This window comes from Sturnira hondurensis, unplaced genomic scaffold, assembly GCF_014824575.4.
Source record: "Sturnira hondurensis isolate 20B ecotype Veracruz unplaced genomic scaffold, ASM1482457v3 Scaffold0006213, whole genome shotgun sequence".
Taxonomy (NCBI): domain Eukaryota; kingdom Metazoa; phylum Chordata; class Mammalia; order Chiroptera; family Phyllostomidae; genus Sturnira; species Sturnira hondurensis.
In genome coordinates, this window is record NW_028078844.1 from 1993291 (window position 1) to 2012808 (window position 19518).

Consider the following 19518-nt stretch of genomic DNA (forward strand, 5'->3'; position numbering starts at 1 on the left):
ACTTTTGGAAAATAAGTGAACAAGAAAGAAGCCTTATCACCAAGCAAAGAACCCAATTTGCCAGCTAAGGAAAATTACAAAATTCCATTTTTCAAACATTTCATTCCCATGTCTTACCAACAAACACAAAGCCAGATAATCTCTGATCATCTGCAACTGACTACGAGCCCCACTGCCTTGTTTTTCAGAATCGGGAAATACAGTCCAAACTGGCGACCAGTGATCCCAGGTTGGCCTAGGTAGTGCCAGACTCAGGATTCAGACGCAAGGACTCCACCAGACTCTTCCAGCAAACATTACCCCAAGTGTTGAAACTTGTCATTTAACACAGGAATCCAGTTCACGGCAGTTTGGCGCATCACTGATTTGAGCACCTGTATTGTGTTTTAGGCATTCCACTGCAATAAACATACTAATTCCAAAGTGCTCACAAATATCAAAGTTTTCCTAATTCAATACACAGATACTTATATATGGGTAAATAATGATTTTACTAATAAAAATACCAATAAGCTAATCATACTTATGTCAAGAAGTATTTACATTAAAATTGAATAGAATACTATTTTTAGTTACTTCCTTGTGCTTTTTTCAACCTCTAATATGGAAGGTATGCCACAGGTCACAATGTGCAGAGTATTCCTCTTTCACATAAAATAACAACCTTCAGTTTCTTTTTAAAAAGACATAATGTCTTCTAATTACAGAGGTACTGACTTGAAAACCACGAGTATATAAAGTTCTTGTAATTTTTCTCACAACTATGTCTACCCAAAACTGCTCTGTTCAACTTTGCTGTGAGAAAAATCACAATGATAGTTTAAAAATCATATGCTACATTTTAACAACAGTCCAAAGAAAATGAATTCTTTCAAAGCTCAAAAGTAAGTGGAAATACAAACATGCAGAACTACACACACACACACACACACATACACACACAGTATAGTACCTTTCATGTAAAAAAAGGAAAATACCAATATGTATATCTCTTTACTCCTGTTTACACAAAGAAAGTGGGAGGGTACATTAATAATTAATAAAAGTAGTTACCTATGGGGTGGAGGTATGAATAAGAATGAGGTACAGGCAGAAACAAGATGTTTTTGTGATCTTGATTTTAAAACAATATTAATATACTACTCATTCCAAAAATTTAATGTTAAAAACAGGTTTCAAAAACCTTTTGTTCAGTGACGGAAAATCTATAGTTAAGTATAATTTAATTGTAATTTTCCCGAGGACAGAGAAACACATGTCCTTTAAGAATTCTATCTTCACAGTCTAGCACAGAAATGTGTAATAAATGTATGATTAGTCAACTTGAAACTAAGTTTCTAAAGGATTCAGAAATAATATTCCACCACCTGAATACAATAGAAACTTTTACACATTGGAGGGAAGGGGTGAAAGGGAAGACAAGAGGGGAAAAATACTAAATTCTTCACATTTCTTCTACTGCTAGGTACAATTTAAAAATAAAGAATAAAATGTTCTTATGCTCAATCTCCCCCTGTATACATACTCAAAGCACATACCATGAACTGACACGGGAAAAGCTACTGACACTCTTAATATTACTAAAAATTTTAGTTCCTTTTAAAGTACTATACTAAAAGCAGCAATGCAAGCAATGTTTAGTTTTCTCAATAACATAAATACCTCACAACTGCAACCAGTGTATTTCAGGTTCATTAGTTTTCCCTATTTCTGAAAATGTTTTCTCACAGTTCATTTCTATCCCTGAAGCTTCCTTCGATACCTCCTTTTTTCTTATTCATCAAATGTTACTGTGAAGCTGCACCAAATCTTAAAGTGAGAATTGCTGCTCTTAAAAAAAAATTATGAGGCCATTAAATAGTTACAAGGTCAAAAAGGAGTCAAAAACTTCAAGAATCCTTCTCGGGATACAATGAATAATGTCTTCAGTGAAAAGTTTAAAAGTTTCTTAATACAGAACTTAATATTATGGCAGTGATTCTTGGGTTTGCTGTTGTAGAGGCCTGAAATAGAGGCCTCATTGTCTCACGGGTATGCTGCAGAAACTTCTTTGAAAATGTAAATATGTTTTATTTCATCAACTGACTTATTTTATCTGACAAAATGTCTACTTTTATGGAAATTAAGTAGTGTGAAAAGACAGCAATATTATAAGAGAAAACTGCCAAGTTTAATAAGGCCAATTAGGCACGTGCATATTATATAGTAGCACTCTCTCTTACAAGGTTTCCTTTTCCTTTTAATATTAAGTTTGATCTTGTATCCACTACCAAGTAACTGTGCTATGGAGGAAAATAAAGGCAACTACTAAGGTGAAGCGTAACACAACACTAATGTCACTCAAATGGATCGCTGGTGAAACAAACTGGTGTGTGCCTAACATGGAATACTACTCAGCAATAGAAAGAATGACGTACTGATACACAACAACTTGGATGAATTGACAAAGAGCATTACACTGAGTGAAAAAACTCAGTCCCAAAACGCTACATACTACAATGTTTCACTTCTATAATATTCCTGAAGTGACAGACTGTAAAAATGGAGTACATGGGAGCTCTCTGTAATATTTCTAATAACTATATTTGCAACTACAGTTATCTCAAAATTAAAACTTCAATGTTTTTTATTGATTTAAGTAACAAAAAGTGGGGGGGGGGGAGACAGAAAGAAACATCAATTTTTGTTCCACTTATGTACGCATTCATTGGTTGATCCTTGTATGTGCCTAACTGGGGACTGAACCCCTAACCCTGGTGTAGTGGACCAACATTCTAACCAACTGACCATCCCAGCCAGGGTCCAAAATTAAAACTTTAATTAAAAAAACCAAACTAATATTATTTGGGTCACGGCAACCAAAAGCAGATTTAGGTGACATTCTCAGAAACCAGTCAATATACAAACCCTCTACCAATTGAAAGAAGAGGGAACAAATAAAATCACAAAATAGCTACAGAAAAAGAAGTGCTAAATAAAATAAAATAATAATATGATTATTAATGAATATCTAGGTATGCATAGGAACCTATTAAATTTCACTCAGTATTAATTCATAATGGAAAAAGCTTACCCGATGCTTTGCCTTTATTTTCTTTCTATACTCTTCTTTGTCAAATTTGTCCTCTTCTTGGAGCCTTTCCTTTGCTTTATCTAAGTTGATACCTCCAGTGTCATCCTCTTCTTCGGTATCCTTCACGACAGATTTCTGCATTTGTGGCCACTGCTGAACCAACTGCAGACAGGGAAAAGATTCAGTATGGGACGGGAGGCAGGGAACATCAACATAAAACCATTTCCCTTTGTATAATGAATGACTTTGAAACGGTGCATATACATTTTCTGTCTTACTAGCTATATTTCTTAAACTTTCTGACAAACTTCATAATTAAAGTGAGCAAGCCACAGAAAAGACTGTTCCAGTAAAAGTAATGTTCCCATAACCCAATGAGAACAAGATTAAAGGAAAATTTCATAAACTAATTTGGAGGAGAAGGCAGTTGCCTCAGAATCACTTCAAACAGTGTTCTTAAGATGCTCTATGCCGCCACCCCGATTCCATGGTGTGCACAGGGCCACGGCCCAGGGCGCTCCCTCCCCCTCAACTGCCATGCACCTGAGTACTTCCAGTGTTTCTCTCACTGCCCCCTCCTGGTTTTCGGACTAGAATTTATTTCCTTGAAGGCAGTCACATGTCTTGTTCATGTATTCTCAGAGCCCAGCCCAGTATCTGGCACATTTGGTGCTCAAAATGGATCAATGGACCACATATCAACTGGTGTAGCAAATAAAAACTGAAATAACTAAGCATAAAGAAGATTATCAGTTTGGGTTTCACAGGCCTGCTCAACTCTACATGACCATACACATATGGTGTATGAACACATATGAGGTAACACAGAAGTCAGGGCACTGATCTGGGAGCTACGTTAATATTAAGACCTGGCTTAATATCCTCACTTTTTCACCAGCTTACAGCATTATCCTAATAAATCTTTGGGCATCTGTGTCCTTCTTTGAAAAATACGGTTTGTTTGACTCAACAATCTTCCAGGCCTAACACTGTAAAACTAGACAATTCAGACAAAAAACAATTTTCTTATTTTTACCTAATAAGTGGTCACCAGAAGTATTTAAGTAGCTGCCACTGTTTTTGAAAAATGGCTATTATTAACCAGCAGGCAAATGGAAGTTGTAGGCACACATCACAGGTATTAACGCCTCCTCTCCCTCTTGTCGCCACCAGTTATTCTTCAAGATGAGATTCCTACAGAGTCTCAGCTCTCGGCAACAAAAGGGGTTCGCTAACATCCTGCATGAGCAGCCACACCAGCAGTCGCTGACCCTGAACGAGGCAGCAGTGGGAGGGACCGGCTGTGGCAATGAGAATGCCACCCGTTGCTCTGACCTTTCACCTCTTTCTCTATCAGAGTGGGAAAAAGTCCATCCTTCTGTGGGCTGAACAAATAGCAGCATTTCTTGTGGAGATTTTGATCACAATTTTCAATGTGGCTCACACCGCACAGAGCTCTTATCAGAGTTTTTAAGTTTAACTATAAAAGTTTACATGGAAACATTTTATAGTTAAGGATTTACATTCACCTTAGAGCTAACCAGTATAATCTATGCAGTTAAACTTAATATTATAATAAGGAATCTCATTATGCTAACAGCACTAACTTTGTTTTACAGTAAGCATCTGATGTAATACATCTATATTCTAGTTTAGCCTTTCTCAGGTGCTGACCTGTTCTCAGTAATTTTATAAAGATGCATTGCTTACCAACTATATAGGCTTCCTCTGCAACTACCAACAACTTTAAATTGCATTTCATTTTGTTAGTTTTCATATTATTTATACACGATTTCACTCCATATTGAAAGTGCAAATCTGGGCTTCTGAAGCAAAGCTTCCTTTTCCAAAGAAACACCCAAATCTTTCTTAACTTCAAAATTAGAGGGAAATATATGTCACTGGACAGAGACTGCTCAGGCAATACGTACATTGCTGTCTGTATATATATGATGTGATATAGTACGGTGGGTATAAACAGTTGTTACTTTACTGGAGTATCAGAAAACGGTTCATTCATTCAATAATCTTTTTTGAGGGTTTTATAAGTTAGATACTGTTCTAAGTGCTGAGGACAGAGTAGTGAGCAAAGTCAACAAATACCATCTCTCCATTTCTTCCACAATGGAAGAAAAGGACAACAACCAAATAAACATAGAATAAATCAAGAAGTTAAGTGCTATGGGGGGAAGAAAGGGCAAGGAACAAGAGATATGGTAAGTGTGGAGGGCTGTGTGCTGTGTCAGGATGAACAGGAAAGCCTGTAGGTTGGTGAGAGTGAAGCCAAGAAATGATATTCATGAGACCCTGCAATGACCTATTAACTTCTAGCCATTACTCCTTAGGTAGTCACTGGACTTTCTAGATGTCCTTCACCTTTAAAAACAAAGATGATATTAATATGTAGTAGAATGACCTTTCAGGAACAACCTGAGAGTGGTAACCCTTCCCCACTCTGTGAGTGTATACTTAGTACACTAAGACCAGATAATGAGGAGAGCAGGGGTTTCCAACGCCCAGGATGGCTGTGAATGCTGCCCAACACAAAACTGTACATTTACTTATAGCATGATGAGATTTCTGTGATTATGTGTCATAGTGTATTTAATGTGTGACCCAAGACAACTCTTCTTCCAGTGTTACGCAAAGACGCCAAAGGTTGGACACCCCTGGATGAGTGGAAAATCAGGCACCTATGAGTCTGAGATTATTTGAAAGCAGAGAATTGCTTCCCATAGCAGGCCAGCAAGTAAGAAACATGCCAAAAATACAGTATCTAAAGCTGAGGAATTGCAAAGCAGAAGCTTTTTAGAGCCCAGCAAACAAAGCTGTAGCAAGTAGTTATGTTCCTCCTTGTACATGTCCCCACAGAACATGTTGATGGACACCATGACAAGAAAATCTAATCTATAAAAGCAGAATTTAGGAAGTTCAAAACCAACTCTGTTGTTATCACCAAGATGTATCTCAGTTTATTGCCATCATTCTTGCCTACAGGTGTATAGTTGATAGAGTGCCTGCAGTAACAATGAAAGGAACTGTCTAGCACATTTTAGAGAAATGTTTTTTTCTCATTAGTGAACGGTAGCTCAGGAGGACAGTCAAACTCTTTATAATACTTGGAACATACATTAAGTCCTCACTTAACATCTTTGAGAGGTTCTGGGACATTAAGTAAACTGACCTATTGTGAAACCAACTGTGTCAAAGGCTAATTGATACAAACAAAAGCTACGTTCCTTTGCCATCTCATCAACATCATGATGAAAGAACATTATTTGAGGACCAACTATACCTAGAAATAAAGCATTTAAGACTCTTACCTCTCCTTCATCAGTAAATGTTATTTTCTTATTCACTTTAAAATTTCTCTTCATTACTTTTTTTGCTTCTGCAACCTTGGTTACTTTTTTCTTGACTCTGGATTTAGAAGATTCTTTCTTCTGTGTGAGAATAAAAAGAGATGATTAAGTAAATGGCTGCTTTATATTACCACTTGAACTCTGGCAGAATACTTTCCAAAACTGAGTGCATTTACTGCTCACTGGCTAATGAGAAGCCCCCAAAATACTGTCCAGAAATAAAATTATTAGAATAACTAATGACTCCTCCCATGCTGAAGGGGGTTTAAGTGTAAATAAGATGAATGTTTGATATAACCTTTAATTTTATTCTATTACTAAAAGTATGCTATCCTGATAATGCTGAAGCACCAGAAACCATATGATAATATGATAAACGGACAAGTAAGATAAATAAAGCTATCTTCCACCTAAAAAAAAAAAAACCAGCACATTTTATAAAGAGATTTCATTTCCAAGTTCACACTTAAACTTTTAGAAGAGAAATGTTTACTTGGAAAGCAAAATGACTGCTATACATTGCCACTCAACATTTTTCCTATCATTACAGTAATTTCCTATATGAATGCTAAAAAATACCCTATGATAACTAAGTTTGACCAAAGGCGAGAAGGCCTAATAAGAGTACTTAAACAGGGATACACTGATCAGCAAGGACCTCACTAATGTCCTAAAACCACTAGAGCAAGATATTAAAAATATAAAGCCACTGCTTACCTATGCTAAGTGAATACTGAGTAATAAAATAGGAAGTCGCAGGTCACACCACAGCCTGCTTTGAAGACTGACAAAAAATAACACCTTTGAGAAGAATTTGGATTATTTTCCTTAAATTAAAACCAGTAGTACTATAGGAGGGTGCAGCCAGGGGGCCCCCAAAAGAAGAATTTGCAATGGGGTCCAGAACTCAGGGTTTCCAGAAAATACTAAAAAAACATGGGATGTCCTCACCCCCACAAGTCTGAGCTGGGGGGATGGGATACATGGCACAGGGTCATTGAGTTGTTTTGCAGAGCAACAGTTTTGCGTATAACCTCTAGAATGGTCATTTAACATATCTATAACCTTTAACTGGTTTCCTAGATATGTTAAATAGCTGTGGCCATGCTTTCAGCCAGGGAGAAGAGACTGACTTCCATTCAAGATGTAAATAGGAGGCAACTCCCCAGCCCTTGTTACAGTACCTGTGTAAGAGCTTGGAGATGATTGGCTCCACGCCATGGGGCCACGCCTGCCCAGACTCACTATGGCAGCCCAGTAAAGCTGGGAGGATATGGGAGTCCTGACAAGTGTAGCAGATTGTGGGAGGAGTCAGAAATGGGGCTGCAGAGGAAGACTGGTGTGGGGATTTAAACGCAGACTCGGCAGTCATTGGGGAGAGAACCACAAGTTTTTGGCCAGAATGGGGACTCCCGCAGCCATGTGACAATCACCACGTAGCTTTAGCGGAGAGAACTACGTGGCTTTGGCCAGAGTGGGCCCCCCGCCCCACCCCCACACACACACAGCCATGAGAAAAATCATCATGCAGCTTTAGCAGAGAACCACCACATGGCTTTCTATTTCTTTTCCTGAGATACGGTACCTTGGACTGGGCAAAGGGGGAAAGAAGGACTGTGTATGTTTGTGGGTGTTTTAAGAGACTTTGGGATTTTGGTGAAGACATTAAGTCATTATTCTTAAGTCTGTATAACTTGAATAAATAATTCCTTTTCACCAATCTCTAACATGGAGAGCTATAATTCTCTGGTGAAGGGAAAGGCGAACCTAGTATAGGTGACCCCCGAAGAAGGAGGGTCAACTAGGTAACATTGTGGGACCCCCTTCCCTGGTGGCCAATCCGGGAAAACCATGGGAGACCACACGTGCAGGAGCTTTAAAGTAATACAACTACTTGTCACAGTAAAAGCCTTCCAAAACTAGCCAGGAAGGATTCGCCCTATAAGAATAGAGTCCCTATAAGAATAGATTGACCGCCCATGAGGTCAATCTCTGCTTGGAGTGGGCCTGCTCCCATGTTCTCTGCTATAAACTCTTGTGTGTTCAGTTCAAATCTTTGTCCCGATCACCAAGTACCTGGTTACCTGTGCCCACCTGTGACAGTACCGGTGGTGGTAATTAGTGAACTAATCCATGGCAGCCTCCATTGGACAAGTAGACAGAATAAGTAGAAGTTAAGAAAGTGGTATAGTTAAGAAAATGGAGTTGAATTCAAGGTCTACCACTTACGACCAAGTTACTTAACCCCTGGGCTTTAGATAAATTGAAGATAATAACAGGACCTATCACACAGGGTTATTGGGAGAGTTTACTAATAAATGTAAAACACAAAATACAAGTGTTTGAAAAATCTCAACTATCATTATTCTATGTTGATCTCATGCTAGCTAAAGAAATTATACCGACTGCAGAGATGCTTAATTTGCAAAAATCCCACCCTTCGAGCTTCCTAGGTGATTGCTTTTTTTTTTTTAAACTCTTACCACAGAGAACCATCCATGGCAAAGTTAGAAAAGAGGACTGATCTATGACACAGAATTATCAGAAGCTTTGAGATGAACATCAGTACAACTGTTACATTATGGTAATAAGTATGCACCAAAAATACCCAGTTAACTTAACTATTAATAATGAATACAAAAATGCTTAAAATATAACAACATAAAATTAAAAATAACAAATTTACTAAAATTGCTTTCTGATAAGTTATTAATAAATTATATTTCTAGACAAGGATAATAGCTATTATGACAATTAGCTAGCATATCTACAAAACTATTACGACTTAAGAGCAAGAAAATTTTGACACTGATGGTTCTGTTTTGTTATGGGGATATTACTAGCACTACATTTATATTTCTGGTTCTTAGTACATGTAAACTATAGTATCAGACAACTTAAGATCTTCTAGGATTTTAAATCTATAAAATGTTTATGAAAAGATTAATCTCGGGGATTAGGCATAATGGTGGTGGAATAGGACAAAGAGGATTCCGCCTCCCCCCGCACATGGGAGAAAAACCTGGCTGATCTGCGGAGGAACACAGCAAATAGCCAACAGTGCCCCAGCATATTGGAAAATGGGAGTCCAGAAATTGTAGTGGATGCTGAAAGACCAGACAGTGAGGAGACGGCTGCAGGTCAATAAGGTCCCAGGGATCAGGCAGGGGCCGCAGGCCGAGGCTGCCATCTGGGCCAGGCCGGGTGCCAGGGGCCTGGGCCGGATCTACCGTGGACTCTTTGGGAGCCGAAGGCTGGCAGCAAGGTCCTTGGGAGAGAGCAGGGTCATCAGCTCCCTCCTTACCCTGCCAGGCACAGTTTGAAAAATACCGGGAGAGACCTGTTTGCTTCAAGAGTCAGAGAGAGGAACGAGCACAAGGAAGCAAACAAGGGGGCCTTGATCACCCATGGAGTCTGTGGTCACTGGCTTGGGAGAATTGAGAGTCGCCCTTGCATTCCCCCGTAGCACCAGGAAAGTTTCGTGCCCAAGCCTGCGGGACCAGGAAAGCTTGGCCGGGCCAATGGGTGCACCCCAGCCCCCAGCGGTGACTCACGGAGTGGGGGGGAAGTGCTCTGAAAAAGGACATGGATTCCCTTGGTGGGGCGCTGGAGAGAGGTGCCGGTCTGGATCTTGGAAGAGTGCTCATGAGACAGGCTGAGTTCACCGAGAAGGGAGAAAGGCCACACCAATCACCCCTCAGCCTGGTACAGCCAGTGAGACCAGAAAAACCTGTTTGGCCAGCTGGAAACCAACAAGAGGTGATTTTTTAAAAGTAATCTTTAATTTTTTAACTTTATCACTGTTTCATCTTTCAATACTTTTTCCCTCTCTCTCCATCTTTCTTCTTTTATTCCTTCTTCCTTTCTTTCCAAGCTTATCCCTTTTTCATCCCTTCTGCTACCTTTTTTTTCTTTTTTTTCTTCCCCCAACAAGTGAGACAAAAAAATTGGAACTGCGAAAAGACCAGAGTTGGACCCAAAGAGCGGGCATCCTGACAGTAGAGACAGAGACACAAATTTCACTTTGCTATAGCAGAGAAACTAAAAGTTACTGCATATTTGTATTATTTTTTCATTATTCTTATATCTTTTATTTTAATAGCATCTTTTTTTTTTAGATTTATTTATTTATTTATCTTTAGAGGGGAAAGGAAGGAGAGAAGGAGAGAAATATCAATGTATGGTTGCCTCTCATGAGTCCCCTGCTGGGAACTGGCCTGCAATCCAGGCAGGTGCCCTGACTGGGAATCGAACTGCGATCGCGTGGTTCGCAGGCCCGCGCTCAGTCCACTGAGCTACGCCAGCCAGGGCTTAAGAGCATCTTTTTATTCCTCCTCGTTCTGTATAGTCTTCTTTGCCTTCGCTGGATGTATTGTATCATTTGACAGGTTTCTCGTGTCCCCTCATTCATACTCTTGCTAATTCACTGTCCTTTACTTCACCTGTGCTCTATCAACACACTATTGAAGGTCCAATACTCCCTATTCTTGGTATCTCATGGATTCTGTCATATGATTGTTGCTCTAATATTATTCTAATAATAGCTATTCCATACTATTGTAAATACTACACAACACCACTCCCAGATCTTAGCCCATTTCATTCCTTCCTGAACTATAATACTGTAGTGGTTAACTCTATTCTCTCTCACATTACACCTATTTACCATCCTTTATTCTCACCTTACCTCAGAATCTGACCTCCCACAACCTCACTGCTTTCTAGATCCAACTCACAAAACTGCCCTCCCCAACAAGAGCCTTATCTTCTTTCCATCCTTTCTAAAAAGTGGCTAGTTAGTCATAAACCATATTGCCTCCCTCTCCAACTGATCACACACACAAAAAGGAGTAGGTGTAAGTGGTGAACATCAGGATACCCACTGAAAGAGGAAACCCAAAAACAAAGGAACCACCAACAGATAACAACAGAAGAAAGTGAAGGAGAGAGTAGAAACCATGCAAACCTCAATCCGAGACCTATCAGGAAAAACAATTAAACAATGGAGAAACTACCCAATGCAAACAACCAAGAGCAAAAAAGAATCCTTCAAAACCCTGTACACACAGAAAACTAGCTTGAACAAAACCCACCCTCACCAGCACAACAAATTAAAACAAGTGGTCGACAGAGGAACCATCAGTTCACCAGCTGCTGGGAAGGACCCACAAAAGAAAGGCAAATTCAAAGCCAATGTAAAGGACAGCCAATGTAAAGACCAGTGAGCTGGGGAGAACAAAAAGACAACACCACTGAATCTCACAGGTGTTATACCACAGAAGTTCACACCATAAACCCAGGGGGCCAGAACAAATTCATTTAAGAAGCTGAAGCTAATAAGAAGAGTCTCACAAACAATGGGAAGACATAGGAACAATCCTTAAGAGAAAAAAGAAATGGAGGGAGACTCAGAAAGAATGCTAAATGAAACAGAGGCAAGTCAACTATAAAATATTGAATTCAAAGCACTGGTTATCAGAAAGTTCAATGAGCTCACAATGAGCTACCAGGAACTACAGGGGAACTACAATGAACTCACTGCAAACTATATCAACGTGAAAAAAGAAATAGAAACTATCAACAAAAATCAAGAGGAAATAAAGAATACTATTTCGAAACTGAAGAACAAGTAGAAGGAATCAAAAGCAGGATCAGTGAAGGAGAGGATCAAATCAGAAAGCTGGAGGACAAGGTAGAAAAAAACTCCCATAAACAGCAAGAAAGAAAAGAGGCGCAGAAAGAATGAAGAGGGATTAAAGGAAATGCAAGACAATATGAAATATAATAATATCCAAATAATAGGGATGCCAGAAGGAGAAGAAGAGGAGCAAAGGATAGAAAATCTTTTTGAGAAAGTAATGAGGGAAAACTTCCCTAATTTGATAAGAGAAAAAGTCACATAAACCCAGGAAACACAGAGAGTCCCAATCAAGAAGAACCCAAAGAGGCCCACTTCAAGACACATCATCATTAAAATGGCAAAATTCCAAGACAAAGAGAGAATCTTAAAGACAGCAAGGGAGAAAAAGAAAGTAACATACAAGGGAGCCCCAATAAGGTTACCAGCTGACTTCTCAATGGAAACACTCCAAGCAAGAAGAGAATGGCAAGAAATATTCCAAGTAATGAGAACCAGACGCCTGCAAACAAGGATAGAGCAATCTTGGAGGTAGGTCTTTGCCTTTCATGTCTTGGAACACTTCTTTCCAACCCCTCCTTGCCTGCAAGGTCTCTTTTGAGAAATCAGCTGACAGTCTGATGGGAACTCCTTTGTAGGTGACTGTCCCCTTATCTCTTGCTGCTTCTAGGATTCTCTCCTTCATTTTAATCTTGGATAATGTAATTATGATGTGCCTTGGTGTGTTCCTCCTTTGGTCCACCTTCTTTGGGATTCTGTGAGCTTCCTGGACTTCCTGAAGTATATTTCCTTTACCAGATTGGGGAAGTTCTCCTTTATTATTTGTTCAAATAAGTTTTCCACTTGCTTCTATTCCTCTTCCCCTTCTGGTACCCCTATAATTCAGATGTTGGAATGTTTGAAGATGTCTTGGAGATTCCTAAGTCTCTCATTTTTTTGAATTGTTGTTTCTTCAGTTTGGTTGTTTCTCTCTTCCTTCTGGTCCACTCCATTGATTTGAGTCCCAGTTTTCTTCCCATCGCTATTGGTTCCCTGTGCATTTTCCTTCATTTCACTTAGTGTAGCCTTCATTTTTTCATCTAATTTGCAACCAAAATCAACCAATTCTGTGAGCATGCTGATCACCAGTATTTTGAACTGTGCATTTCATAGGTTGGCTATCTCTTTGTCGCTTAGAAGTATTGGCTCTGGGGCTTTGAGCTGTTCTTGAGTCATAATGTTTTGGTCTGGTCATGCCTGTTATGTATGAGGGGTGGAGCCTTAGGTGTTCACCAGGGTGGGGCAACCCAGTAGCTGGGTTGTGACTGGGGGGCAGGGTCAGAAAGGGAGCAATGGCACTTGTTCTGCTCTCTCTCACATTTCGGTCCTCTCTGCAGCTTCCCACAAGCAAATTGGGCCTTTCTGGTGCTGGTTCCCAGGTGGGTGGGCTTGTGTACGTCCTAGGACACTGTGGGTCTCTCCAACCAACTCTCCTATGAGGCTGGGAGCCTCTCCCGGCATCTCAACCACCAAAAGTTTTTCCAAGAGGTGCTTTTAGGCTTTATTGCACATCGCTGGGGCCCTGGGTTGCACAGTCTGTCTCACTGCCCTTTTTTTTGCCTGGTTTATCTGCATACGGATGTGTGTCCTCAGTCAGCCAACAGTCTTGCCCGCCTCATTTCCTCCCCACACTTGGTTCTGCCAACCACCACCTCTTCCTGCCACAACCCCTCTCTGCCAGCCGCCAACTCCTCCCCTCTTACTGGTCTGGATGAATGGTTCATTGTTGTTGGACTTTGGTACAGTTCAATTTTCTGTCTGTTCTGGCTGTGATTTTGTTTCTAAATCTTTGTTGTCCTTAAATTTAGTTGTGCAAGGAGGTACAGTGTTTCCACCTACGCCTCCATCTTGCCAGGAAGTCCACATTGTATACATTCTTTATCAGTATTTATTTTATGATCTCTGGCACTTTTTTCACATTTTCTTTATTAATTTGTGGAATCTCTTCATTTGTTATAGATGCGTTAGTATTTTCTCCCACATCATCATTTAAGTTTAGACTTTGCCATATGGCATAATATTTTGTTTTGCTTTGTTTTTTTGCCAAGCATATATTTTTAACTGCTATGTAATACACCCTTTAGGTAATAAAATTTTCTAGATTTGTGACATACCTTGAAATATTTTTCTAACTAAAAGACTCTTTAAAAATAAATTAACTCCTTAAAATGCATATTTTACGTAAAAGTTTCAACACTGGCTCTTGGACAAGGAAGAGAGTGCTAACTAGTAATTTTATATTTCTATTCATGAAGTCAGTTGTATTTTCACTACAAGACTTTATATTATTGCTACAAAAATGAAATCTGCAGCAACCAGAAAGTATTCTGAAAGAGTTTCTGACAAGATGCAAAACATCAAAATGCAATTTCCATTTCTGTTTGCACTTCTTCCATAACATTTATGCTAGACTTTAAAATAAAATGCTAAATGGAAAATATCATAAAATACAAAATCAATAAAACATCAAGTTATTCTCAAGGTCCTGTGATAACTGTGGACAGTTGCCACAAATAACTTGAAATTAAAGAACAACTATTGCAAAAACAATAATGGTTCCTACCAGAAGGATCATGTTGGTTTACATTGGCTACAGAAAGATTCAAAATACAATCAATTAAGAAAACCTACCTTACTACAAGCAGTACTACTAGATATCTTGGGGGAGGGACGGCTATCATATTGCAAAAAAAAAAAGGAAAAAAAAGTTTAAGGAGTTGAAAGTTAGAATTAAAGGGATACTCTAAAAAAATCAGATTTTTGTTTCCTGAAAGTAGCTCCCATATACATCATCAATAAGTTTATAATAGCAACTGTATCTAAAACTGAAGGAAACCATCAAAATAAATAACTATCTACCCTGGTGGTAACTTTAGAGATTACCTACTATACTCTAAATCCTTATGTTAAAGATAAAGACATTTCCTAGCATTTATAAACACTGTTGCCTAAAAGTCCAGATGTACTTAACTTTAGATATTTCCATTGCCTAAATAATCAAATGCTCCTAGACCTTCTTTGATTTATTAAAAACAAAAGGCAAAGCCCCCTGCTATCTAAGCATGTTTTTCTTTCATCCTAAATGTACTGAACTATAATATTGTACACATTCTAATTTTACAGTATAAATTAAGGATGCCCTACTTGACATTATATTTCAAAATCATCTACAAACTCTTTGCTTAAGAAAAAACCTTCTGCCCTGGCTCATGTGTCTCAGTGAACTGAGTGCCGGCCTGCAAACCAAAAAGGTCACTAGCTCGATTCCCAGTCAGGGCACAAATCTAGGTTGCATGTGCCCAGTGGGGGACACTCGAGAGGCAACCACACATAGATGTTTCTCTGTCTCTCCCTTTCCCTCTCTAAAAATAAATAAATAAAATCCTTAACAAAAAAAGAAAGAAAGAACCCTTTGGTGAATAGTAATGTTGAGTACCTTTCATGTACATATTCGTCATTTGTATGTCTTCTCTGAGGGAAAAAAGTCTCTTCAGGTTAAGATTTTATGTGTCTATTTTTAGAGAGAGAGAGGAAGGGAGGGAGAAAGAAACACAGATGTGAGAGAAACATTAATCAGTTGCCTCAAACCCACAACCGAGGTATTTGTCTTGACAGGGAATGGAATCGGCAGCCTTTCACTTTGACACCCAACCAACCGAACCACACTGGCCAGGGCCTTTACCCACTTTTTAATCAGATTAGTTATCTCTTTGCTTTTGAGTTATATTAGCTCCCTATTATGTCAGATACTAATCCCTTATCAGATATATCATTGGAAAAGATTTTCTCCCATTCCATAGGTCGCCTTAAAAGGAAACAAACTTTTAAGTTTGTTTCTTTTTGTTTTATTTTAATGTAGTCACCTTGTTTATTGCAGCTTCTGTTGCCTGTGGTTTTTTGGTGTCATATCCAAAAGATCATTGCCAAGACGAATATCGAGAAGCTTTTTCCCCTATGTTTTCTGCTAAGAGGTTTAATTAACAGGGAAATGAAATCAAAACTATGAAGATGTCACTTCATACCTGTTAAGACAGCTATTACCAAAAAGGCAAGAGGTAAATGTTAGTGTGGATTAGAAGAAAAAAGAACCCTTGTACACTGTTGTGGGAATGCAAATTAGTCCAGCCACAGTGGAAAACAGTAGGGAGGCTTCTCAAAAAATTAAAAACAGAAACTACTCTATGATCCAGCAATCCTACTCTTGTGTATATATTCAGATGAAACAAACCTGGTATCTGGAAGGGCTATCTACACTCCTGAGTTCACTGCAGCACTATGCAAAATAGCCAAGATATGGAAATACCTAAGCACCAAAGAATGGAGAGAGGAAAATGTGGTGCATATGTAAAATGGAATATTACTCAGCCATAAGAAAGAAGAAAATCCTGACATTTGCAACAAAATGGATGAACCTAGAAGGCATTATGTTAAATGAAATAAATCAGACAGAAAACACAAAGGTTGTATACTATCTTTTAAAAATAAAAAATAAAGGTCCTTTTAATAGAAATAAAACAGTGGCTGCCAGGGGCTTGGAAGAAGAAATAAAAAGATGTTTAGTCAAAGGGTACAAACTTTCAGTTGTAAGATGAGTAAGTTGTGAAACTGTAATGTACAGCATGTGAGTACAGTTACTAATACAGTATTATACACATGACGTTTGCTGAGAGTAGATCTTAATCATTCTTATCTCAAAGGAAAAAAGAGCTGACTATGAGGAGATAGATGTGTTGATTATCTTGATCTTAGCATGGAAATCATTTCCTTCTGTATATGTATACAAAAACATCACATTGTATACTTTAAATACATAAAATTATTATGTCAATTATTCCTCAATAAAGCTGGAAAAAGAAAAGAAACATCACCACAAAGTAGAAAAAGTTTGCTTGTAAATTCTCTGCAAAAAACTCCAGTCATAATATTAGCAGCCACCTAAAAGGTAGAGAATTTTAGTTTTGCAAGATGAGAAGAGGTCTGGTACTGGCTGCACAACAATGTGAATGTACTTAACACTACTAAACTCAAAATGTTAAAGTGGCAAATTCTGTTATGTGTATTTTACCACAATTTAAAAAAGTTAAGGGCCAACTAGAATATAACTGGGCCTCAGTTTAAGATGTTACAACAGAAACAAAATTTGTCTCTTCAAAATTCATACATGAATGTAAACTTAACACAAAGTAAGAGCCCTACCGTTACAAACAAAGCAGCTGGAGCCCAGGGAGCAGGTTGGCAGGACAAGGGAAGGGCACCCCAGACCCTGAATACAGATAAACTAAAGTGAGAGGATGCAAAAGTGCTTATCAGCTATAAATTATAGAAATAATCTGACAATGATCTAATAAATCCCACAGGGTTTAAATGTCCACATTTACCAATTGTCCAAAGTTTAAGAAATAAACTTTAAGACAAATTGTCTAAAGTATAATAAATTTTGGTAATATGCATAAATTTGGCCATATTCATAAAAAATTCAAGAGAATGTTGAGTGCCAGTGAAGCTGGCTCTTCCCACAACTCAGTTACTGTCATCTCTGGAGTTGACTGATATTACTAGCCTGTAAAATAGACTTTGCCTTCACTCTTGTCCCCATTATAGTAAGCCCCAGTAATCACCTGTAATCTTGTTTTGTTTTTCCTAATGAATTGCCATCTGCACGAGGGGTAAGAGCATTTGTATTACATTTGTATCCCCAGGGCATCATAGAAAGGCTGACATATAAGAAGCATTCAATAAGTATTTCTTGAAAGAAGAATTAGTGAATAAATTCTCAGTTGAATAAAGCATCGCTTCATTTGCTGTTCATGACAACCATGAATCAAATCTTGTCCCTGATCATTTAAATTAGAAAACTAGCTATAATTAAATTTTAAAAAATGCTTTAAAAATAATTAAATTAAAAAATTCTTTAAAAAAAAGAAAACTAATGCTTACAAAAATCCATCAATTTGTCAAAGGTTGCATAATTTTAACCGGAGTCCATTTGACTTTGTTGTTCACATACTATAATACTTAATTCATGATTCTTTAAAAAAGCATCTTACAAGTACATTAATGGGAATACAGAAAACTGAGTATTACTTATTTCTTTTCCCACCCCAACCAAAAACTGCATAGATATGTAATGACCTCAGTTTTGCCTGGACTTCTTTCTGGGTAATAGAGGATCATAAGGCACCACCAATCTACCCAATCAATGTCTTCTGAGTGCTAGATTCCTCCTTCAGAATTCCTACTGCCTGAATCCACAGACATAATTTGGAATACTTTCCAGAAGCTGGTTTTTAATTTAATAAACTCTTCCTGACAGTATATATCTGCTACCTTAACTATTGAATGCTTTCAGAAAAATAACTTTCAGGTCTCCAATACAGTTTTTAGTTCCCTTAATTCTTCTCATTTTTCAAATGATTTCCCTTACCAAATTCTCATTCAAATGCCTATTTTTCCAACGTATTTGTCTTCTTTTCATAATTAACATAAAATTTCCCTTTAAAAAGCCTATCTATAGCATTTCAGTCTAACTCTAAATCTTTAATTGCCCCCAAATAGTCTAGAAAAGATTTCGATGTCTTCTCCACCCAAGCTGCATTTTATACTTTGCTTATTTCCTTATTTTTCACCTCATTCCCAATTTTTTCATGGCCATGCCTTTGTCTTTAATCATCTTAAATGTTTCCTGCTACCTTCTAAAGCACTTACACCGTTGGGACACAAAAAGGATAACTTCATATTCCTCATTTACTACCTTAGAAAATTTTCTTTAATTCATTGAAAATGTCTAGGTTGTTTACTGTTCTGTTTGGCTACTCAGAAAATATGTATTATTTGCTCCACCACCATGCCCCTCAAAAAAAAAGTAAAGTAAAAGCCAGATATTTCCCGTTTTTAACAAAATGATAGAACCAATCATATTTTGCCTTAAAGTCTAATTTTTAATCTGCCATTTTTAATAAATATTTCTGTGCTAGGAAGCAGGCAGCTGGAGACAATTTAGAGAAATGCAGCTTGATACATACTTCTTTGACTCTCCAAACTTCAAAAAATTACAATATAAATTTATTTCTAACTTGTGTCCAAATTGGCTAGCAAATTTATTTGACATCCATTTCTGTTGTCTCTTACAACTTTTAGAATTCTTCTAGCCCTGGTCGGTGTGGCTTAGCTGGTCAGAGAGTTGTCCTGTGAATAGAAAGGTTGTGGGTTCAATTCCCACTCAGGGCCCATACCTAGGTTGCAGGTTCGGTCCCTGGTTGGAGTGTGTATGAGAAGCAACTAATCAGTGTTTCTCACATCAATGTTTCTCTCCCCTTCCGATTTCATATCTCTAAAAATAAATAAGCATGTTCTCAGGTGAGGATAATTTTAAAAAAGAATTCTTCTATAACTTAGAAATATTACAA

The 19518-nt window shown here is 38.1% G+C and overlaps 1 protein-coding gene across 2 annotated transcripts in view; it reads right to left on the reverse strand.

Annotated features, from left to right (window-relative positions):
• The window catches only part of DDX10 (DEAD-box helicase 10), a 268659-nt gene that overhangs the window by 87044 nt on the left and 162097 nt on the right, over positions 1 to 19518 (reverse strand). For both annotated transcript variants that reach the window (XM_037047693.1, XM_037047694.1), the window contains exons 15-16: positions 6397 to 6516; positions 3074 to 3235 (exon numbers count right to left, since the gene is read on the reverse strand). In XM_037047693.1, the coding sequence (XP_036903588.1) occupies positions 3074 to 3235; positions 6397 to 6516 (282 nt within the window). The remainder of the gene's footprint in view (positions 1 to 3073; positions 3236 to 6396; positions 6517 to 19518) is intronic.